At 37.1% G+C, this 24,614-nt stretch overlaps 2 protein-coding genes and 1 long non-coding RNA gene across 3 annotated transcripts; 2 read left to right on the top strand and 1 right to left on the bottom strand.

The window, feature by feature from the left end:
* Positions 1 to 14,321: 14,321 nt before the first annotated feature.
* Positions 14,322 to 15,813, top strand: LOC106376451 (bidirectional sugar transporter SWEET1). The gene is made up of 6 exons (XM_013816533.3): positions 14,322 to 14,478; positions 14,573 to 14,609; positions 14,720 to 14,815; positions 14,893 to 15,172; positions 15,274 to 15,393; positions 15,489 to 15,813. Exons 1-6 carry the CDS (start codon positions 14,445 to 14,447, stop codon positions 15,660 to 15,662), a joined length of 741 nt encoding a protein of 246 aa, XP_013671987.1. The 5' UTR covers positions 14,322 to 14,444; the 3' UTR covers positions 15,663 to 15,813.
* A 1,028-nt stretch (positions 15,814 to 16,841) lies between these two features.
* Positions 16,842 to 17,574, top strand: LOC106376450. The gene is made up of 2 exons (XR_001275520.2): positions 16,842 to 17,074; positions 17,193 to 17,574. It is a non-coding gene; the product is annotated as an uncharacterized LOC106376450 (long non-coding RNA).
* A 3,625-nt stretch (positions 17,575 to 21,199) lies between these two features.
* LOC106376448 (scarecrow-like protein 1) lies at positions 21,200 to 23,989 on the bottom strand. Its single transcript, XM_013816532.3, has 2 exons — positions 23,735 to 23,989; positions 21,200 to 23,198 (listed from the first exon to the last, which is right to left on the bottom strand). The coding sequence occupies exon 2, from the start codon at positions 23,159 to 23,161 to the stop codon at positions 21,431 to 21,433; it is 1,731 nt and encodes a 576-aa protein (XP_013671986.1). The 5' UTR covers positions 23,162 to 23,198; positions 23,735 to 23,989; the 3' UTR covers positions 21,200 to 21,430.
* Positions 23,990 to 24,614: the final 625 nt, after the last annotated feature.

The raw sequence follows: 24,614 nt of genomic DNA, 5'->3' as shown, positions 1-24,614 counted from the left end.
TAACATCAAAGATATGACATCTTCCCAATAGTTAACTCTGCCTTGGGGTTACACTAGTGTATTCATATGCAGCCGTCTTTTGGCAAATGACATACCAGAAAACATTAAAGCTAGAATTCAAGAATTTTTCTGAATGATCTTATATCATTTTGATGATGATAGGACTTGGGTTTTTTTGGTGGCTACTAAAAGCACCAGCATTGGAGGTTCGTGGGTGGAGTTCACACGTTTCCCCAGAAAAAAAAAATATTATAATATGCTACAGTAATGATCCTGTCTCACCGCGCTCCTTCCGTATGAACCCGAGTCGTCACTGTTCAGCGGGCCCCACGCCACGTGGCGGTCCGCTATTGGTCAATTTATTTTTTTTAAAAAAAAATAAAAAATAAAAAAAATAAAAAAAAATTCAAATTATGAACCCCAACCGGGGTTCATTAATGGTGGTGCTCTAAGAGTCCATCAATACAAGAGGATCTTAAGAAGGTAGACGCCAAAAGCGTAGTAGGTAAGAAGAACGCAACGACATTATTACTATTACATTCGAAGGTACAAAGTTTTCAAAGAAAAGCAATTATGGAAAGTTAGAAAGGTCGAGAAGAAAGCCCTACCCGTTAGGGCAAGCAAGTATTTAATTCTGAGAAGTTCTAATCAAATCTATTCACAAAATTGTGTCCCCAATCGATGATTGTAATTACCCTTCTTGTAAATCATTTTATTTTGATTCGATCATATCAAGAAAACTCTTTGAACTTGGATAAAATAAAAACACAGTATCAGTTGAATTTTACATCAAGGATGAAGACTGACGACATAGAGAGATTGTGTATATTTAATCGTCTCTAGAGCTTATCTTGTAGGTAGTAAAAGTTTCGTTTGATCAATCGCATTTGGCAAATCAGTCTACATGGCCTTCTTGTTCCATTCATTCTGATTTTTCGATGCTAACGATAGTTATAACTAAGTCCCAACCAAAAAAGTACACAATAATGGTCCAGGTTTCTTCGAGAAATGAATTTAAAATAGTAGATGGAAGGTCGATATGTCTGGAAAAGGAAAAAAACTACGTGACTCGTGAAGAGTTGTGCCATGCCATGTGGTGTCCAAAAAGAATCGTATCCTAACGTCATCGTTTCACCTTTTATAAAGCATTATTGTTTCTTCTCCTTAATTCTCAAGTCTTTTGCTTTTCAATCATTAACGTGGGACTCAAACCAAACCTCAAAAATGCGATTCTCTCTATATTTATGAGAATTGTTATGTGTAATGTAGTGGTTATATGTAGTAACTAAACATTGATTGATAAACAATTTTAACTTTTTTCAATTTTAATTAGAAACGAAAGCTATCAATCCACTAATTGATCCATATCCAAATATATTAAGTTTCTACTGCATGTTAGATTCGGATATAAACGTAAAACTGTGTAGAACAATTTCATTGGTGTCCATTCTGAGCACGCATAATAAAGTATCCACATTGCTTGAAGACTGAATCATACTTATATATCACAGTCTTTTGTTTTTGTCTACATATTAATACATCACTTTGTTCCACGTAAATGTCAGAATATCAACAGATCATCACTACAAGAAAACAGCAGCATACGGAGGGAAAAAATCGTCGGTACGTCGTCAGATTAACGTTATTCCGACGACATACCGACGAAACAAGTCCTCGGAAATTCATTTTTCCTCGGAAATTCATTTTTCCTCGGAAATCCCTCGGAAATTTCCGACGAAATTCCGAGGAAATGAATTTCCAAGGAAATGAATTTCCGAGGAAACTCCGAGGACCACCACTTCGTCGGAAAGGTCGTCGGAATATACCGAGGGAGAACTTCCTCGGGATATTTCGATGGACTTTCCGATGGTCCAATCCTCGGAAGTTCCGACGAAATGTTCCTCAGAATTTTCATCGGGAATTTCTGAGGAACGGAGCCCTCGGAAAATTATGAGGAATGGGTCCCTCGGTATATTCCGAGGAAGGAGTCCCTCGGTATATTCCGATGAAATGTTCGTCGGAAATTTCCGAGGGTTCATTTCCTCGGAATTTCAAAAAAAAAAAAAATTTTATAAAAAAATATAATTTTTGAAATTTAAATTCGAAAATATAAAATTAAAATTAAAATTGAAAACATATTAGATAATATTCAAAGTTGTACAAATAAAAATAAAACATTCCGAGTTTTTGAAAAAAAAAAAACTACGGGTCTTGCACGTTCGGGAACACCTCGTTCGGGTACATCCTCTGCATCATCTCCATCATTTGCTGGTTCAGCCTCTTCTGTGCCTCATAGCCCGCCTGTTGAGCCGCCATCTGGGTCTCCAACAAAGACATGCGATCATCCTTGTCCTTCAACTGAGCCGTAAGTACTTTTGGATCAACAAAGGGCGGTGGTGCAGAAGAAGGAGGAACCGACCAGGTGCGACGACCCAAACCGACCAAACGTCCCTTCTTCTTTGGAACCGACTGAAATAGAAAATAGCCAAATTTAAATAATATAAAAAGATGATAAAATAAAAATCAAGAAATAAATGAATTGAACTTTAAAAAAAAAACTTACGGATTCAACGATTTCGTTGATTCGAAACCGGGACAAGTTGGTCGAAGCCGTCGAATCGTCATCCTCGGTTTGAAGCTGAGACACTTCGTCTTGCACCTGAGTTTGGACCAGGGTGACCACTTCCCTCACAAGACCGTAATCAATCTGGTCGGTCTTCTTGTTGGTATATGTCCTCTTCATTAGGGCGAGATCATCAACCGGCTCGCCATCATTTTCTTCCGCCTTGAAAAACACATAAATTAAACAAACATTAGAAATTAGAAGAAATGCACAAAAAATAAATTTTCAAAACTTAAATAATTGAAGAAAAAGCGGCTGAACTTACCATGCGATCCCCCAGAGTGGCAATAGATTGAGCACAAAAGTTATGCTTGAAGACGCCCTTCCCTTTACGGTCGCTCCTGCGGTTGGTGGAGTTAGTGGAAGAAGTTTCTTTCGTCTCTTCCTTATCCCAACAGCATCTACCGGAAAACGCTCATGTCCACCGACGTCTGGCGTCCTTTCTGCACCAAAATCTCTTAGTTGTGTCTTCAAATCTTTCCCACAAATTTCCGGAGGTGGACTGTCAAACACCCTCTTGTTCTTCGTAAACAAATTCCTACTCCTACGATATGGATGATCAGGTGGTAGGAATCTCCTGTGACAGTCAAACCAACACGTTTTCCTTCCGTGTTTTAGTTGGAAAGCATCAGTGTTATCTTGACAATATGGACATGATAGCCTTCCATGCGTTGTCCATCCAGATAACATACCATATGCTGAAAAATCACTTATTGTCCACATTAGTACTGCCCGCATTTGAAAGTTTTCTTTACACGAAACATCGTATCTTTCAGCACCTTGAGCCCATAGTTGTTGCAACTCATATATTAGTGGCTGAAGAAACACATCAAGTGATCTCTTAGGATGCTCTGGTCCGGGAACGAGAATCGAGAGAAACAAAAACTCTCGTCGCAAGCACAAGTTTGGGGGTAGGTTGTATGGTGTAAGAATGACTGGCCATAGAGAATAATGTCTTCCACTCTTGTCAAACGGGCTGAAACCATCAGTACATAATCCAAGGTAGACATTTCTTCTCTCATACGCAAAGTCGGGATACTTTGATTGGAAATGCTTCCACGCTTTTGCATCTGAAGGATGTCTAATCTCACCATCTGTTGAGTGCTCCGCATGCCATCTCATTGGTTGCGCTGTGCGTTCAGACAGATACAACCTCTACAACCTTTCCGTCAAAGGCAAATACCACATCCTTTTATATGGCACTGGAACTCTTCCACTCGTATCTTTATAACGAGGCTTCCCACAAAATTTGCATGTAACCCGCTGTTCATCCGCCCTACAATAAATCATGCAGTTGTCGCTGCATACATCTATTACCTGATACGATAAACCAAGACCAGCTACGAGTTTCTGAACCTCGTAGTATGAACCAGGAGCTACATTATCCTCGGGTAGAATACCTTTTACAAAATCAGTAATCGCATCCACACAGTCTTCAGCCAAATTATAATTTGTTTTAATGCCCATCAATCTTGTAGCAGATGATAAAACTGAATGACCATCTCTGCAACCTTCGTACAATGGTTGCTTTCCAGCATTCAACATATCATAAAATCTCATAGCTTGTGCATTGGGTAAATCTTCCCTTCTAAAATGATCATTTACCATCTGCTCAATACCTACACCAGAATCTACATCCGTTCTAATTGGTTCTTCTAATCTAACCGCTGGCTGAGGTTCGCTAGTACTACCATGTTCATAATCAGTTTCCCCTTGATGATACCAAATTTTGTAACTTCGTGTAAACCCACTCAAATATAGATGAGTCCAAACATCCCACTCTTTAATAATCTTTCTATTTTTACAATTAGAGCAAGGACATCTTAACATACCTGTTTTTGCTTCCGGTTGTCGGTGAACTAACCCCATGAATTTGGTTATACCTCGTTGGTATTCTTCCGTAAGCAATCTCGTGTTCGGATCCAAATGAGGTCGATCGATCCAAGAACGAAAAATAATTTGAAGAAGACATGTTTTTTTATGAATCAAATTCGTGTGTAAAGAGAGTAAGAGAGAAGATGAAGATATGGAGTGAATTAAGAGGAAGAGGGGTGCTTGTATTTATAGTTGAAATCTTCCCGACAGACCGAGGAAATTACGACGGAATTCCGACGCCAACGGCTAGTTCGTCGGAATTTCTTCAGAATTTTTAAAATCCTCCAACGGCTCTCCAACGGCTCTCTAACAGCTATAATATATCCTCGGAATTCATCGGTTTTTTCCGAGAAATACATTTTTCCTCGGTATTCCATAATAATATTCCGACGGAATTATATTTCCTCGGAATTCCGTCGGTATATTCCGAGGAAATTCCGAGGAAACCAAATTTTGTGTTTCCTCGGAATATCCTCGGAAATTCTTCGGGATATTCCGAGGATTTCATTTTCCGTCGGAATGTCCGTCAGAATACCGCTGTTTTCTTGTAGTGCATGAGCCAAACAACGACACACAAATTAAGTTTTGTCATTTGATACAAATCCAGATAAAAAAATGTTAAATTTTATTTTATCTTTGGGACTTTTTTCTTTTCTTGGCCATTATTACGTTAGGTTCTAATAGTTTTAGCTAATATGCATATACATAATTATATATCTTGTCTTATATGATACGTATTGAAGTATCTAATTAATGAAATCCCCAGTTTCATGATTTTGTCCTACACAAAACGACTATTTAGGTCATCTTCCATAATCAACTCAACTGCTGACGTTGATCGATCCATTAACCTTAGCCTCATAATCGAACCGAATAAAAAATTTGTTGGCATTATCCCGGTTAAAGTTATCGTAAACCGATGACTTGGGTCGACCAGAATAATCTCACTACAAGAAAACAGCGACATAATGAGGGAAAAAATCGTCGGTATGTCGTCGGAATAACGTTATTCCGACGACATACCGACGAAATAAGTCTTCGGAAATTCTTTTTTCCTCGGAATTTTCTCGGAAATTTCCGACGTAATTCTGAGGAAACAAATTTCCGAGGAAACTCTGAGGACAACAAGTTCGTCGGAAAGCTCCTCGGAATATACTGAGGGAGAACTTCCTCGGGATATTTCGATGGACTTTCTGATGGTCCAATCCTCGGAAGTTCCGACGAAATGTTCCTCGGAATTTTCATCGGGAACTTCCGAGGAACATGTCCCTCGGAAAATTCCGAGGAACGTATCCCTCGGAATATTCCGAGGAATGTGTCCCTCGGTATATTCCGAGAAACATGTCCCTCGGTATATTCCGAGAGTTCATTTCCTCGGAATTTAGAAAAAAATTAATTTTTTTTTAAAATAAAATTTTTGAAATTTAAATTCGAAAATATAAAATTAAAATTAAAATTGAAAACATATTAGATAATATTCAAAGTTGTACAAATAAAAATAAAACATTCCGAGTTTTTGAAAAAAAAAAAAACTACGGGTCTGGCACGTTCGCGAACACCTCGTTCGGGTACATCATCTGCATCATCTCCATCATTTGCTAGTTCAGCCTCCTCTGTGCCTCATAGCCCGCCTGTTGAGCCGCCATCTGGGTCTCCAACAAAGATATGCGATCATCCTTGTCCTTTAACTGAGCCGTAAGTACTTCTGGATCAACAAATGGCGGTGGTGCAGGAGAAGGAGGAACCGACCGGGTGCGACGACCCAAACCGACCAACGTCCCTTCTTCTTTGGAACCGACTGAAATAGAAAATAGCCAAATTTAAATCAAGAAATAAATGAATTGAACTTAAAAAAAAAAGAACTTACGGATTCAACGATTTCGTTGATTCGAAACCGGGACAAGTTGGTCGAAGCCGTCGAATCGTCATCCTCGGTTTGAAGCTGAGACACTTCGTCTTGTACCTGAGTTTGGACCAGGGTGACCACTTCCCTCACAAGACCGTCATCAATCTGGCCGATCTTCTTGTTGGTATACGCCCTCTTCATTAGGGCGAGATCATCAACCGGCTCGCCATCATTTTCATCCGCCTTGAAAAAAACATAAATTAAAGAAACATTAGAAATTAGAAGAAATGCACAAAATAATAAAATTTCAAAACTTAAATAATTGAAGAAAAAGCGACTGAACATACCATGCGATCTCCCAGAGAGGAAATAGATTGAGTACCCAAGTTATGCTTGAAGATGCCCTTCCCTTTACGGTCGCTCCTATGGTTGGTGGAGTTGGTGGAAGAAGTTTCTTTCGTCTCTTCCTTATCCCAAAGCGCACACAACTCCGTCCAGACCGTGTTGTTTATCGACTTTGGGACCATTTAATAAAAAAAAATAGTTTAATAAATAAAAAAATTAGTTTAGTAAATTGAAAAATTGTTTAATAAATTAAAAACAAACCTTGTTGATATCCCACTTCTTCTTCCACTCGTGGATCTGCTTCCCATAGTTGTCCATAACTTTATGGACGAAGTGGTGATAGATAAAGAGCGTCTCATCGGAATTCCAGTTGAATTCTTGCTGAAAAAAACACAATTAGTAGAAAATTTATATTAAAGATTAAAAATATAAGTAAAAAATTAGAATACTTACCGCAAACTGACGAAACCACAGATGCTGCTTGTCGGTAGGGAAGTCAGTGAAAGTCGGATGTCCCTTGTCGAGGGCCGAGTACATCATACGGTTGATCCATGCGCTGATCCCATTCCCGGATCGGTTGAACCTAATAAAAAGAACAAACGCTTAATAATGAATCATATTTTAATGAAAAAAAAAGTTTAATTACCATGTTTGACCCCGTCCATGTGGATACGGAGTGAGATAGGGAAGATGGTCACGACCGGGCTGTCGAACCAACTCCGCAACACTCATCACTCCCGGAGGACCCGGAGGAGCAGGAACGGGTGCATCAGCGGTAGCGAGAGGAGCAGGAGCGGGTGCAGCAGAGGGAAATGTATGGTAGGAGCTGTGGGGCGAAGGGGAATCCTGAAAATGGCTGGAATCCCGAGACTGGCTCCCCGTACCACCACGACCACGACGCTGTCGAGGCCGGGTCTGATCATCATGAGACCTGTAAATTAAAAAAAAATATTTAATAAATATATAAATATATAAATTATTTTTTTTTTAAATCCCAAATAATATTTTTTAATCACAAAAAAGTTTTATAGATATTAAAAATGTTTAATAAATATATAAAAATGGTTCTAATAAACAAAAAATTGTTTTAATAAATAAAAAATAGTTTAATAATTACAAAAAAATATTTTTAATAATATTAAAAATATTTAATAAATATAGAAATTTATATTATATATTTTTTTTTTTAATCCCAAATAATAGTTCTTAGTCACAAAAAAAGTTTTGTAGATATTAAAAATGTTTTGTAAAATCCAAAAAATCGAATTTATATACAAAAATCGTTTTGTAAAATTCAAAAAATCGAATTTATATGCAAAAATCGTTTTGTAAAATACAAAAATCGTTTTTATAAATACAAAAAAAAAATAAAAAATTTATAAAAAAATTCTAAATCAATTCAACAAAACAAATTATTCAACCAAATCACAATTCTAAACCTATTATACAACCAAATCACAATCCTAACCAATCACCCTAACAAAAATCTATCAAATCTACACAAAAACCTAACAAATAGAACCTAAGAGAGTGGGATAAGGTCCTTACAAGATTTGTGTAAGAGAAGGGGGAGATTGCCGGAGATATCGTCGGAGAGAAGGGGGAGATCGCCGGAGAGGAGGGAGAGGAGGCGGAGAGGAAGAAGAGAGAAATGGGGAAGAAGAAGCGGCTCGGGGATATAAAACCTAGGGTCTGACGGACAGTTTACGTCGGAATTTCCTCGGAATTCCAATTTCAATTTTCGCGAAATATTTGCCCGGTTAAATGAAAATATTCCGAGGAAATTCCGACGGATACTTAAATATCCGTCGGAATATTCCGAGGAAATACAGAGGAACTAGTGTGAACTAGTGTTTGGGGTTTCAAAACATCGATTTTTTTTTGCCGTATTTCATTTTTATACAATTGTAATGCATACCATTGAGGATTCTTTGTATAGATGATCATAAACCATGAAATAACAAAATTTCAAAACGAATTGTAAGTATTCACTTTACCGTTCATTAAAGTGTATAAGTGTTTCTCTTATGTTGTAGGGATTTCGTTCATACAATCGGAAAAGTGTTTATTATAGGGTAAGGAACAAATTTTTGACTTCATAATCAGTCTAAGACACTTAATAAGGGTTATATAAGTGTTATTCAAACCGCAAAACGTTGTTTTCAGTTTAAAAACCCTACTTCCTCGGAATTTCCTCGGAATATTCCGAGCGAATTCCGAGGAAACCCTTATCTTCCGAGGGAATTCCGAGGAAACCCTTATCTTCCGAGGGAATTCCGTCGGTATTTCTATTAAAAAGAAAATAAGTCGAAGCTAGTCTGTTTCCGAGTCATCATCACCAGATGAATCTGAATCCGGATCTTGGTGAAACTCTCCAATCACTGGTTTATCCTCTACGTGAACGACGGCTTCCTCTCCGAAGTCGGTTAAATCGACTACAAGGCCAACTCCAGTTAAATCTTCTGCTGCACTTATGTTGCCGGATGTGCTTGGTTGTAGTGGGTCTTCCAGCTCAGAACTTCCCTGAACTCGGCCTCTCGGGTTGAGTCTTGTAACAGTAACCCATGGATCATCTCTGTTCCTTACCCCGGGGTACTTGATATAACAAACCTGTAACATTTAAAAAATTATTAGTAAAATTATAAATTAATACACATGATGATGAATCATTCTAAATAATTAACATTTAATTACCTGATCGGCCAGAAGCAAGAATGAAAGGATCATAATATTGCAGCTTTCGCCTCGAATTTACTGATGTAACACCAAATGCATCTGTTCTCACACCTCGATCTAGAGTGTTGTCGTGCCAATCACAATAGAAAACAGTACAGCGCAATCCAACCATGCCCAAATACTTGATTTCCAAAATCTCATGTATGTGTCCGTAGTATACATCATCTCCTGATGCAGAGCAAACGCCAGCATCATAAGTCGTACTCGAACGTCTCCTCTTCTGAGTTGTGAATGCATATCCTCGAGTACAAAATCTCGGATATGACTTCACAACAAATTTTGGTCCAACGACCATCTCACGTATCCAATCGTCAAATGTTTCACCTCTGGCCAAACCAGCAGACACCTATATTAATAGCACATATATATGTTATATCAATAAATGTGAATTAGTATAAATATGTGATAAATGATATTTTAATTTGTTTAAAGCACTCACATAAGTAAACATCCATCCAGAAAATTCTATCTGCTTCATTTCTTCTAGTTCGTCCTCTGTGGCGTATCTATATTCGAACCTCTTTTCTGCCATGAAAATCATGTACATATGATGACAATAATGTAATTAATTAAGATTTAAATTTCAACTTGTTAAAATAAAAATTTGTAAGCTAATTTATTTACCTCTCATATTGAAGAACATCTTCGCAGTTGGTGAGCAAATATGTTTGCAAATTACTGCGCTCCTGCTCAGTAAGTCGATGGTCCTTTGGTTTTCCGCTAAGTCGTCCAACGTCTGTGAAAATGTCTGGAACCGTAACATGATATGTTGCCCGTTCGCCTTTATCATCATGTCGAGCAGGTCTTCTGTTTTTGGTCTGAACTTCTGCTGGAAAGTAGTACTCGGCAAAGTTTGAAGTTTATTCATTGATCATATGTGCGACTATAGAACCTTCCACCCTACTTAAATTTTTCACCATCTTCTTCAAATGGAACATATACCGCTCATACAGATACATCCATCTATACTGCACAGGACCACCAAGTTCCAATTCTCTTGCCAGGTGAATAACAAGATGCTCCATAACATCAAAAAATGAGGGAGGAAATATCTTCTCAAGGTTGCACTGAATCACGACTATGTTAGTCTTCAAATTTTCAATACCTTCAAGAGTCACTGATCTCGTGCATAAATCGCGGAAGAAACCACTTATCCCTGCAATTGCTTCATGAACATTTCGTGGTAATAGTTCCTTGAAGGCAAACGGAAGGAGGCGCTGCATCATTACATGGCAATCGTGGCTTTTCAAGCCAGTAAACTTTCCTTCCTTTCTGTCGATACAGTTACGCAAATTAGATGCGTAACCGTCTGGAAATTCCACATCGTTTGAAATCCAATCAAAGAACGCATATTTTCCCTCTGCATCAAGTCGGTATATGGAAAAAGGAGCCCTACCATTCTCATCAACATGAAGTTCTGAACGAGCACATATATCGACTAAATCCAGTCTTGACTTCAAATTATCCTTTGTTTTACCTTGAACATTAAGGATCGTGTTCATGAGATTGTCAAAAAAGTTCTTCTCAATATGCATGACATCTAAATTATGCCTTAGCAGATGATCCTCCCAGTATGGCAGATCCCAGAAAATACTTTTTTTGTGCCAGTTATGTAGGTCTCCAACAGCATCTACCGGAAAACGCTCATGTCCACCGACGTCTGGCGTCCTTTCTGCACCAAAATCTCTTAGTTGTGTCTTCAAATTTTTCCCACAAATTTTCGGAGGTGGACTGTCAAACACCCTCTTGTTCTTCGTAAACAAATTTGTACTCCTACGATATGGATGATCAGGTGGTAGGAATCTCCTGTGACAGTCAAACCAACACGTTTTCCTTCCGTGTTTTAGTTGGAAAGCATCAGTGTTATCTTGACAATATGGACATGATAGCCTTCCATGCGTTGTCCATCCAGATAACATACCATATGCTGGAAAATCACTTATTGTCCACATTAGTACTGCCCGCATTTGAAAGTTTTCTTCACACGAAACATCGTATGTTTCAGCACCTTGATCCCATAGTTGTTGCAACTCATATATTAGTGGCTGAAAAAACACATCAAGTGATCTCTTAGGATGCTCTGGTCCGGGAACGAGAATCGAGAGAAACAAAAACTCTCGTCGCAAGCACAAGTTTGGGGGTAGGTTGTATGGTGTAAGAATGACTGGCCATAGAGAATATTGTCTTCCACTCTTGCCAAACGGGCTGAAACCATCAGTACATAATCCAAGGTAGACATTTCTTCTCTCATACGCAAAGTCGGGATACTTTGATTGGAAATGCTTCCACGCTTTTGCATCTGAAGGATGTCTAATCTCACCATCTGTTGAGTGCTCCGCATGCCATCTCATTGGTTGCGCTGTGCGTTCAGACAGATACAACCTCTGCAACCTTTCCGTCAAAGGCAAATACCACATCCTTTTATATGGCACTGGAACTCTTCCACTCGTATCTTTATAACGAGGCTTCCCACAAAATTTGCATGTAACCCGCTGTTCATCCGCCCTACAATAAATCATGCAGTTGTCGTTGCATACATCTATTACCTGATACGATAAACTAAGACCAGCTACGAGTTTCTGAACCTCGTAGTATGAACCAGGAGCTACATTATCCTCGGGTAGAATACCTTTTACAAAATCAGCAATCGCATCCACACAGTCTTCAGCCAAATTATAATATGTTTTAATGCCCATCAATCTTGTAGCAGATGATAAAGCTGAATGACCATCTCTGCAACCTTCGTACAATGGTTGCTTTCCAGCATCCAACATATCATAAAATCTTCTAGCTTGTGCATTAGGTAAATCTTCCCCTCTAAAATGATCATTTACCATCTGCTCAGTACCTACACCATAATCTACATCCGTTCTAATTGGTTCTTCTAATCTAACCGCTGGCTGAGGTTCGCTAGTACTACCATGTTCATAATCAGTTTCCCCATGATGATACCAAATTTTGTAACTTCGTGTAAACTCACTCAAATATAGATGAGTCCGAACATCCCATTCTGTAATAACCTTTCTATTTTTACAATTAGAGCAAGGACATCTTAACATACCTGTTTTTGCTTCCGGTTGTCGGTGAACTAATCCCATGAATTCGTTTATACCTCGTTGGTATTCTTCCGTAAGCAATCTCGTGTTCGGATCCAAATGAGGTCGATCGATCCAAGAACGAAAATAATTTGAAGAAGACATGTTTTTTATGAATCAAATTCGTTTGTAAATATAGTAAGAGGGAGGATGGAGATATGGAGTGAATGAAGAGGAAGAGGGGTGCTTGTATTTATAGTTGAAATCCTGCCGACAGACCGAGGAAATTCCGACGGAATTCTGACGGAAACGGCTAGTTCGTCGGAATTTCCTCGGAATTTTTAAAATCCCCCAACGGCTCTCTAACGGCTATAATATATCCTCGGAATTCATCTGTTTTTTCCGAGGAATACATTTTTCCTCGGTATTCCATAAGAATATTCCGACGGATTAATATTTCCTCGGAATTCCGTCGATATATTCCGAGGAAATTCCGAGGAAACTAAATTTTGTGTTTCCTCGGAATATCCTCGGAAATTCCTCGGAATATTCCGAAGATTTTATTTTCTGTCGGAATGTCCATCAGAATACCGTTGTTTTCTTGTAGTGTCTAAGCTATGTGCTCGTGGTGAGTGATGACTGACTTACTGGTGACTGGATAACATTACCAGCTTGATCACTCTGCTAATGAAGAGCATCAGCTTCTAACAAAAAATCAATAGTAACGTCAGCTCAAAAAAAAAATCAATAGTAAGTTAGTAACAATAAAGGGCGTCAGAAAGAACTCTTTACGTATTGTTAACAAACCAAAAAAAAAATCACAGTTATGTATACAAAAGTATGAAAATGTAATAAGAATATACAACCATTTTTAAAAATGAAATGAAATATAAAACCATAACATTTTTGTGTAACAAAGATGAAATATCTTACCTGTAAAAATGGAAAGTGGGAGGGAGACTCATGAATGAGTGAATGATACGAAGAAAGACACGTTAATCGATTTATATAAGTTTTGGCTTTTAATTTTTATTTACTTATCGATGCCGTTGGATTTAAGTTTGCCTTTTAGTTTTTGGTTAGGTTTTTTTTTTTTTTTTTTTTTTTTTGGTTTGGTTTCGCTAAGTAGCCAGTAACTTTCAAAGTTATCGAAATTTACTTAGAATCTCTATTACCAGAAGTATAATATTGTGAAAAGGGATACCAGCCACTGCACCGCAGAAAATACAGGCTCGAGTTACAGTGAAAACGTCACGCTCTGAACAGTCTGGCTTGTTCACAAGGTTCTTTTCATTAGAAAAAAAAAACAAATAATTGTTTTCTAAAAAAAGTTTCTCTTTTTGGTATATCTTTTCAAGATTAGTATACAACCATAAACTATTAACAAGATCGTTTAAGAGGAAACACACAAAACAAAAATGGTCACAAAAGTGTATATTTAGAGGATGTGTGGTTCACTTCCCCAGGCGAACCAGTTATAAAGATAAAATTTTAATTTCCAAAATATTAATACAGAAAATTTGAAAATGGTTACAAGAGTGTATATTTAGAGAATGTGTGGTTCACTTCCCCAGGCGAACAAGTAAAGATAAAAATTTCATTTCCAAAATATTAATACAGAAAATTTGTTAAAACTTTTCATTTCCAAAAATACAGAAAATTATAACAAACAAATTTTTTTGTTACTTTTTATTTAAATTTATTTACTAAAGCTGCAAAATAAAATATTTTAATTCTTGGTTGTTTTTAAAATAAACCAAATAGCATAATAATTTCACTAACTAATGTGGACCATTTTGTAATTTGATAATAATTGTTTTTTTCGCGGTGAAGCGGTTGGCACACGCTGATTCTTCATATATACACCCCTGAGGAAGACGCTTTCTGATACACAACACTCACCACATTCTCTCTCACGCTTCCTCTCTTCTCACAGTACAAGAAACAAACAAACAAAAAAGAGAAACTCTTCAGAGATCAAAAGATGAACATCGCTCACACCATCTTCGGCGTTTTCGGTAACCCATTTCCCTCAATCTCTCTCTCTCTCTCTCCTTCGTCTCTTTTCTCCATGAGAAGTTACTGAAAGACTATCTTTTTATGCTTTTACAGGAAATGCCACTGCTCTGTTTCTGTTCTTGGCTCCTTCGTACGTTCTCATCCTCCCTCTTTCCTCCTTTTTTTTAACAGCTCGCGACTCTGTTTTGGATTCTTTCAAGTTCTTGCCTTTCTTAGCTGTGTTATCTTCTTGAAAATTAGGATAACATTCAAGAGAATCATCAAGAACAAATCAACCGAACAGTTCTCTGGCATCCCTTACCCTATGACTCTCCTCAACTGTCTCCTCTCCGCCTGGTTAAACCCCTACTCTTCAAATCTTAACGTCTGTCTCTTTAACAACTCTGTTTCTGAGTTTCCTCTGTTTTTCTCAGGTACGGACTTCCCTTTGTGTCAAAGGACAACACGCTTGTGAGCACAATCAACGGAACAGGAGCAGTGATCGAGACAGTCTACGTGTTGATCTTCCTTTTCTACGCGCCAAAGAAGGAGAAAGCTAAGATCTTTGGCGTCTTCACTGCTGTCTTGGCCGTATTCGCAACGGTGGCTCTCGTCTCTCTCTTTGCCCTCCATGGTAACGCTAGAAAACTCTTTTGTGGTATTGCAGCTACCGTTTTCTCCATCATCATGTACGCTTCTCCACTCTCAATCATGGTAAGCAAACAAAATCAAGAATCAATCAAGACATGCCTCTTTAACTTCTGCTCAGTTCTGCTTTAAGTTTGTGGTAATAATATTTGATTTTGATAACACAGAGATTGGTGATAAAGACGAAGAGTGTAGAGTATATGCCATTCTTTCTCTCACTCTTTGTGTTCCTCTGTGGAACTTCTTGGTTCATCTATGGTCTCATCGGTCGTGACCCTTTTGTTGCAGTAAGTTCACTTCTCCCTTTTGTCTTTTTAGAAAGTAAAAAAAAACACAAAACTTGACTACTAAAAACGTTTTCTTTTTTTTTTTATGTGTGAAGATCCCAAATGGGTTTGGATGTGCTTTAGGGACACTTCAACTGATTCTCTACGTCATCTACTGCGGAAACAAAGGCGAGAAATCTGCTGGAAAGGATGACAAGTCTCTGGAGATGAAGGTTGAGGAGAAGAAGCAAAATGTGGTTAATGGAAAGCAGCAAGAGCAGCAAGTTTAGTTCTTTCAATGATTTGTTCTCTGTATTTCGTTTTTAGCTCTTGTTGCTTTTAGAGTTTTGGTTTGGGATGTAACAAGATTAAAACCCATGCTGAACAAAATGTAATATTCCTAATGTCTTCCTACTAATAAGTGTGATTGAACAAGATAAATACCTTTGTGACTTACAAACATGTAAACAAAACTCTGCTTTTATTTAAACAGACAAATTAATTTTTTTTAGCCGAACCAAAAACCAAAATAAACAAACCAAAACTAAACCTTAAATCCTAAACCTTTAGAACGAACCGGGAGAAACGAATGCCAAAAGGCTTTGTGACATGCAAACATGTAAAAACAAAACTCTGCTTTTATATATAAGAGAGAGGAAAACAAATAATTGTAGTAACCATAAGTGTTAGGTTAGCTTGAGAACCTCTGATCATATCCCTGATCTCTGGTTAATAATAATACATGGAGAGATGGATTGACCTTACCAGTTTTAGATATAACACAAAACATTCGAAATCTATATATATATAAAGATGTTGGTGACCCTCCTGTGATGCCACTTAGACATCCATGTCACAAAGTCGCTGTTATGTGTGCCGACACGTGTCCCAAACATTAAAACGCAACGCTTCACTAATTGGAAATTTGCTTGGTTACTTCTGGTTCTGATTGCTTTCTTCGTGGACCCCAGCGGATCTACTCTAATTTTGTTTGGGCTTTTATTAAAAACTAAAGTGGCCATACAAACAAAAAAGCTCTCTCATTGGACAATCTGCCCCTTCAGTTTGACGATACTCGCCGCCTCAGTTTTTTTCTGTGTTCATCGATCGGAAGTAATTATCTACTAGATTAAAGGAATCATTGGGAAATCCAATCGTCAACTTTAACGCATGTATTAACAGTAGATCTCCACTCACCCCCCCCCCCCACGATTTATCAGTGAATACATCCAACCATTACTCCCTTGCTAGATCTCCTATTATAAAAAGGTATGTTATACACCCGAAAATTCATCACTCCAATATTATCGATCATAAGATTTCCAGAAATCACTCTACCTCTTAACGACACGTTACTTTTGTGTATGCAGCCGACAAGGAGAGTAAATCGCAGTGGGTGATGTGGTGGCTAAGTGGATTACAGAGAGGCGGAGATACAGATGCGGTGATGATCGATTTATGATGGGGTGGAGGATTGGGTTTGAGAAGAATAGATGTCGCTGAAGTCATTGTCGGGACTTGGGGAAAGCTGTAAAATTGTTCATCAATAAAACCATTTACATTATATATTTTGATGCACTTAGTGATTTGTTTGGTCGTTGACGAACCTAACGGATAAATACGGAAAGATTTGCAACAACGGTCGCCGGAATCAGATATGAAATCCAGTGATTTTTGCCAGAGCTTTCATCATAGAAAATAGGTTGTTATCTCCTCTGTTCTTATTGCCTCCTCTCTCCACATCTCCGTTTCTCTCTCTTACCTCAAAATCTTAGATCTATCTTCGATGTGGTTATATAAATTTAATCTTTGATTAACAGATCAAATGCAAAACCATGAGAAGTAGCTTGGAGTAAAGAAAAAAAAAAGGATGAATTAGAGAGAGAAGAGATGAAGACAAGCGTTAGGATAACAAAACAGATACCCAAAACCGAATCAATTAGAATTAGTGATTATGTATTTCTTTGTTTTCTAAGTTATACGGATATACAAATTTCACTAAAATGGACATATTCAAGGTTTTAAAAAGCACAGCTTACTTTACGCCTGCAATGGTGTTAACTGTCTGATAATTTCCCAAGTAAAGATCATGAGTAGTTGATTTTGGAGAAAAAACATCTGTAGTCGTTATTGTGAATCCAATGAGAATTGTTAATCCAATTGTTTCGTGATTGTTATGAAACTCTGGTCAGGCTTTTTCAATCTTTGAAACTATTTGTCTATTAAAATTTTTGGAATGTCATTTTGTAAGCTTCAAATATAAGCTCTGGGAGTTTTAGTGTGAATAATTGTTTCCCTCATACACTGTTACATTGTCAAGTTATGCCATTTTAATTGAAAATCGTGTGTTCATATATTTAAAGAAAAAGTAGTAAGAAGTGTTTACTATGTGTTGCTCATGAAGTATCAAGAAATTACAGAAAGGGGATCCAAATTTAGAATGCAAAGACTATATATTTTTTTTTTTGTTAAGTGCAAAGATTTTTCTATACATCTTGCTTTGTATAGCCTCCTGGGTTGTTAATATAAAGTTAACATATTATTTGATTGTTCTAATTAATTATGTAATTTATATATTTTTTCCTGTGTTGTTTTTATTATTATGTTAAAACATGAAAAGGGGATATTTGATGAAATGTGAATTATAGGCCTTTTTCCTATACAGCCAACACAAAAAGTTACAGAATAGAGATACTTCTTCAGGCTTAGTTGATGAAGAAAAAACGATTATAAAAGAACATTTATATGTAGTTGGGTTCATCTTGATTATCAAATTGTTAAAGCTTACCTAAATTTTAGTTTTTTATTGTTTGGTTATGTTTTGCTACGCTCTAACTTCTTCTAACTTCTTCGAATAAATAATTTGATATGAAGAGTGGTATGTAACTAAAGTAAACATCTGCCATTTAAGTATATTATTTTATTATCTTATAAAATACTATTTAAAAATATATTTTAAAATAGCATGAGAAAATTTTCTAACAAATAATTTTGTTCTCAAACTAATTTCAACAAAAACTATAATAAGTTACAAAACATAACCACTAAAACATTATAAGTTAATTAATATTTCATTCCAGATTAAATTATGATCTGAAACAAAAAATATTCTAAACATCATTTCCTGTTAAATTAGAAAAAAAATAATTATTATTTATTATATTATTGAACTATTTATATAGTATTTTAAAATTGAAATTTAATTATTTTATCAAATTGTATTATATTTTAACTTATTTGGTTTGGAGTTAGACTAATTTATTATCATGATCAATTTAGTTAGTGTAAATGTTTTTTAAAACTTGAAACTTCTTGAATGAAATATAGTAATATAAACTTTAGATTTTATTTTTTTATGTCAAAGTGAAATAAAATAATAATAATAAATAAATATATATATATATATCTAATATTTTAAATTATTTTTTCTAATTTTGTATTTTTTGAAAAATAGAGAATAATAAAGATTGCTGTCATTTTTTTTTGTAAGTACTCAGTTTCATTATAATAACTAAAAGCCCCAACGAACTTACAAAAGGGACAAGTTACTACTGTCGATACTAGATAGCTCATGAGACTTACAAGAAGGGCTAACAACAAAGGCCCAGACGAGAAAAACACGAAAAAACGCGCTACCAAAATAAAACAGTTCATGTTAAAAAGAGAGAACCAAGTGCCAAATTGCTGTCACTTTAATAAACTAAAAATGATTATTAAAAATAACAATATGGTCTCAGAATTCTATTCATTATTTATTTATTTATAATATCATTTTCAATTTACAATATTTTGTTTTCAAATGCTACATCAAATTAATATAAATTTATGTAAAATATTTTTTATTATAACCACGGGCGGGCCGACCCTAGTAAAACATTAAACGAAGTCTTTTTGTTTTTATAGAAACACAACTCCTTTTTTTTTTACTTCCAAGCCGAAGCAACGATCAAATTCTTCTCCTCCCATAGGGATGTCAAATGGGCCTAGTGTCCATGAGTAAACCATGTCCATATCCAATTGGACTGACCATTTTTGACCAAAAAATAAAGTTGTCCAATTGGATAAAAAGTTAAAAACCAATTAAACCCAAAACTATTGGGCTTGCCGATTTGGACTTGGGCTTCCAATAGTATTCAAAATCCTAGGGTTTTCAACATTTGGGGGAAATCTCTCAAGCGTAGATCTCATCTCTCTCGAGTCTCTCCGTCTCTCCTTCTCGACTCTCTCTGAGTCGACTTCTCTCCTTTTCTCCTTCTCTCCGACTCTCCGTCTCGACTTCTCTCTGACTCTCCGTCCGTCTCGAGTCTCAGTCTCGCACTCTCTCAAGTTTGGTCGCTTCAGTTTTGCTTGTTTGCATGTTTATTTTAATGGGTTTGCTGATTAATGTTTATGTTTGCATGTTAAATCAGATCCTCTCTCTCGGCGTCTCGATCCGTCTCTCTCTCTCTTTCGGTGACTCTCGATCCGTCTCTCTCTCTCTCTCGGCGACTCTCGATCAACTTCTGAAAAGGGTTTGCACGTCTTTGATTCTCTGATTTCGTTCATGTTCTGTTTGATTGATGTTAAGCTTGATATAATCTGATGGGTTTGTGTTATGGGTTTCTCTATATAGATGATCCGTTCTAGTTTGGTATCTTGTAAATTTGTAAGCTTGATGGGTTGAACTTATATATTTAGCTCTCTCGGGTTTGAATCACTGTGAAATCTCTCTGGTTCGTGGCTTTAACTTATATATTTAGCTCTCTTGGGTTTGCTTGTTTGCGAGATGGTACTTGTTCTCTGATTGTTTGCGAGATGGTACATTTTGTTCACAGCTTCTGGTTCATGGCTTGTTTCTAGTTCACGCTTAATGGGTTTGTGGTTCTATTGCTTTCATGGCTTGTTTCTAGTTCACGCTTATAACTAATGATTCTCATTTGTCTCATTATATGTGCTCGCTTTAGACATCAATGGCTAGTTTCTAATGATTGCTTGGCTTTGCGAGTTGGGTTTGTTTGCTTGTTTTGCGAGTTGGGTTTGTTTGCTTGGCTTTGCGAGTTGGGTTTGTTTGCTTGGCTTTGCGAGATGGGTTTGTGTTGATGGGTTTCTCTGATGTTTTTCTTTGATTGTTTTCAGATGGATATATTGAGTTTGAACAATGATGATGACTACGTGAGTGACAACGGGGATTCAGAACATGAAATGGACGAGAACAATCCTGTAGTGGACGAGTCTCTGATAAGTACAGCCGAGGTGAAAGGTAAACACAAGCGTAGACACTCTAAGTGCTGGAACTTCTTTACTATAGAAGGAGATAGGATGCCTGATGGAAAATTTAAATGCGTCTGCAACTACTGTAACCACTTCTATATCCTAGACTTACATAAAAGTGGAACCAATACTCTGCTTCGCCACTCAAGAACCTGCCCTAAAACCCCTAATAATACATGTCCTAAGATCGATCAGTTGGTGTTTAGAGAAATGATTGATGTGGCTATTGTGGAACATGATCTACCTTACGCCTTTATTGAGTACATAAGAGTTCGAGAAGCATTGCATTATGCCAACCCGACCATAGAGTTCTGGTGTAGGAACAAGATTAAAACCTATGCTGACCAAAATGTAATATTCCTAATGTCTTCCTACTAGTAAGTGTGATTGAACAAGATAAATACCTTTGTGACTTCCAAACATGTAAACAAAACTCTGCTTTTATTTAAACAGACAAATTTTTTTTTTAGCCGAACCAAAAACCAAAATAAACAAACCGAAACTAAACCTTAAATCCTAAACCTCTAGAACGAACAGGGAGAAACGAATGCCAAAGGCTTTGTGACATGCAAACATGTAAAAACAAAACTCTGCTTTTATATATAAGAGAGAGGAAAACAAATAATTGTAGTAACCATAAGTGTTGGGTTAGCTTGAGAACCTCTGATCATATCCTTGATCTCTGGTTAATAATAATACATTGAGAGATGGATTGACCTTACCAGTTTTAGATATAACACAAAACATTCGAAATAAAACATAAAACGAAGTCTTTTTGTTTTTATAGAAACACAACTCCTCTTTTTATTTACCTCCAAGCCGACGCAACGATCAAACTCTTCTCCTCCCAGCAGAAGTGAAGCTCACCCATTTCCTCTTTAACCTTATACTTACTGCAATAATCTCGCTTAATCAGACTCTGAATATTGCTCGTCACTCTCCCACTCATCGGCCTCGGACTAAACCCCGCCATCATCATCCTCGCTCTCCATTTCCCAGCAACCTCGTACCTCTCGATCCTCTCCTCTCCTTCGCAAGCAACGATGTTGACAATATCCCTAGCGAGACACTGCCTCTCCACGTTCATCCTCTCTTGGCTTTCCCTCGGAAGCGTCATGTCAAGAGAGTCGAAAACCGCGGAGTAGTACTCGTAAGCCTCCATGAATCTCGGGAAGAACGGGGAAGTGTTCGTGTTCACGTCTTGCTCCACGACCGTGACAAGCTTCGGGTTCAGGCTTTTCACCATGTGGAGCAGCTCGTCGCGCTGGTTCACCGTCGTGACGCTCTCGTCAGGCATGTGGTGCAGCTGGAACGCGAAGTTGACGATTAATGCCTCTCCTGGCTTGCAGCCGAGCGTGGACGGAGAGACGATGTTAGTCTTGGAGGCTACGGCCTTGAACTCGAAGGACACTCCGTGGTCTTTAGCGAGCTGCTCGAGTCTTAGGCCGATGATTCTCAGCCCGCCGACTGAGCGTTGGACTGACTCAGGGTCGTCAACGCCTGTTAACCTCAGGCGAGGACGGCCTTTAACGGGAAGAGAAGCAACGGTTTTGATCAGCGTCATGTACTGGTTTCCTTGGTTTATATCGAAATCTATTATGTGAACTTCCTTTTCATCTCTGATGGAGTCGATGATCGCGTCGTTGGCAGCTAAGAAACCGAATTTGAAGCAAGGGCAGACCTCGAAGAGGACTTGCATTGCGGCTAGCCTCTCGTCGGAAGGAGGCTCTTTGCATTTCAACGCTTTGTAGAGGAACTTACCTGAAGCAGCCATTCTCGCGGCGAGGCCTTCGACCATGTAAGCTGCGATTCTCTGAGAAGGGTCTCCCTGGATTGATACAATCTGCCGAAGCTCGTTCACCATTGATAAAGCTTCCTCTGACTTGCCTTGGGATAAGGCGCGAGCGCAAGAGATCAGGATCTGCTTTGGAGTTGTTGTTGCTTGTGAGATTACCTCTTTGCTGCTTGCGTGAGAGTTGGAGTCTTCGGATGAGGATTCTTTGGGAGACCATTCGTTGTCAATCTCCATCAGCTGATCTATCCCAACCATCTTATCATCATCGTCTTCGTCGTCGAGAAGGGCTCTTTCGAGCTCTTGAATCTTTGATCTCATTTGTTCATCATCAAACTCCATGCTCGGACTTTGAGTTGCCACTTGGTAACCTCCAAAGAGACTCATTGAGGAAGTTGAGGTTGAATCAAACGGCAACTGGTACTCCATGGAGCATCCGAGAACCGGTCTAGACTGGTAAGGAAACGATTCCAGAGAGCCAAATGAGCTAACCGAGGCACCACCAGAGCCAACAGGATGTTGTTGTTGTGCAAACTCGTCTGTAGGGGAATCGAGAAAGTACTTCTCATAGTTTTGGCTTGGGTAAGAATCATCAGTTAGGCAAGTGTTCTTGGACCTGTCTGGATCAAACATTTCAACAGAGGTACCACCACCAGTGTTGTAACCATTCTCGTTCAATGAGTAAAGCTTTGGGTTCCTATATGCTGCTGCTGCTGCAGATAGCTCTGCCGACCTCACCAATGACATGATTCTCGCTTTGATATTAGTGTTCTTTGTTCCACCACTAGTAAGAATGTCACACAAACAAAGAAAACATCATCAAGCCACTGATAATTCCAACAATAAAAATAGAATGCTGAATCATGCAAAAACAAAACCAAAAATTAAAATCAAACACTTAAAGATTAGGCTTTTTTTTTTTGTTACTAATCCATCAACATATGTAACACCAAATATGAAACTTTATGATCCAAATCTCACCAGAAAAAAAAAAAAAAAAAAAAGAGATTTTTCTCAAGGATTATGCCTTTTTGTAACTAAATGATTTCATCATCATCATATATGAACAAAGTATGGAGCTTTATGATCCCAAGCAACTAATTAACACAAAAACTATTATCCAAATTCACCCAAATCATGTAAAGTTTGTTCCTTTGAAATTGACTTGGGTTGATTAAAAAGAATAATAGAACCCCGGGCACAAGGATCTATGATTTCAATTACATATGGACTTGGTTCAAACCGCTTGCAAAACTTGGTTAGTGAGATTCTAAAGATATGTAAGCAAAGCAAGAATCGGGTTGGTGAGAGTCATTTTACCAGGGAGAGATTAAGAGCAGGTGGGTCTTCGATGATTCTGGAGATGCACAAAACTGAGATTTGACAAAGAAGAAATCTGATTTAAACGTCGTGAAAAGCCTCAAAGGTTTGACCTTTAGGTTCTACTGTTTACACATAAGAGGACAACCACTATTTGTGTTCTGATTTTCTGGCTTTGTCTCTGTGTCTTTGTGGTCTTTGTTTTAAGATGTGTTTTAACCCTTTTAAAAGATCACTCTTGTGGTGTTAGGTGTTCACTTGAAATCTTATATATTAATACAGAAGTCACGACCTTGATTTTTTTAAAAATAGATCTAATGGACTTATTCCTAGAAAGTCATGTTACATTTAATTTCTAATCTTATCATTTAAATGTTGGACTTACCAAAAAATTTTATTAGGTTATCAATAATTGGATTTAAACAATATATGATCCATTGAATTTATAGATAGTATAAATTAAACAGATAGAATTTAATGTTGTAATACTATACATCCATATCTTAATTATTTAAATATTTATCGATGTTAACTTTTAAAATTATATAAAAAAAAATTAAATAACAAAAATCATATTATCTAACAATGATTAATCTTTACTACCTAAAACCAATGAAAACAAATTTTAATCTATATAGTTTATTTTAAAAATTAAACAAAAACTAAATGTTTAATTATTTACTCGATAATATAAATTTATGAAGCGAAAAGTTTAATTTTTAAAAAAAATTCTAAATTTGTGAAATGTTACAATATTTTTGAATATGACAATAAAACAATATTTTACTAATCTTTATATATATAGTTACGATTTTAATAATGAAAAAATAATCCAAAAATATATATATAGAAGAAGATACAAATACATGTGAAAGTTTGA

This window comes from Brassica napus, chromosome C5 (assembly GCF_020379485.1).
Source record: "Brassica napus cultivar Da-Ae chromosome C5, Da-Ae, whole genome shotgun sequence".
In the NCBI taxonomy this organism is placed as follows: domain Eukaryota; kingdom Viridiplantae; phylum Streptophyta; class Magnoliopsida; order Brassicales; family Brassicaceae; genus Brassica; species Brassica napus.
Note: the sequence above shows the minus strand (reverse complement) of the source record. Positions and strands in the feature narration are given on the sequence as shown.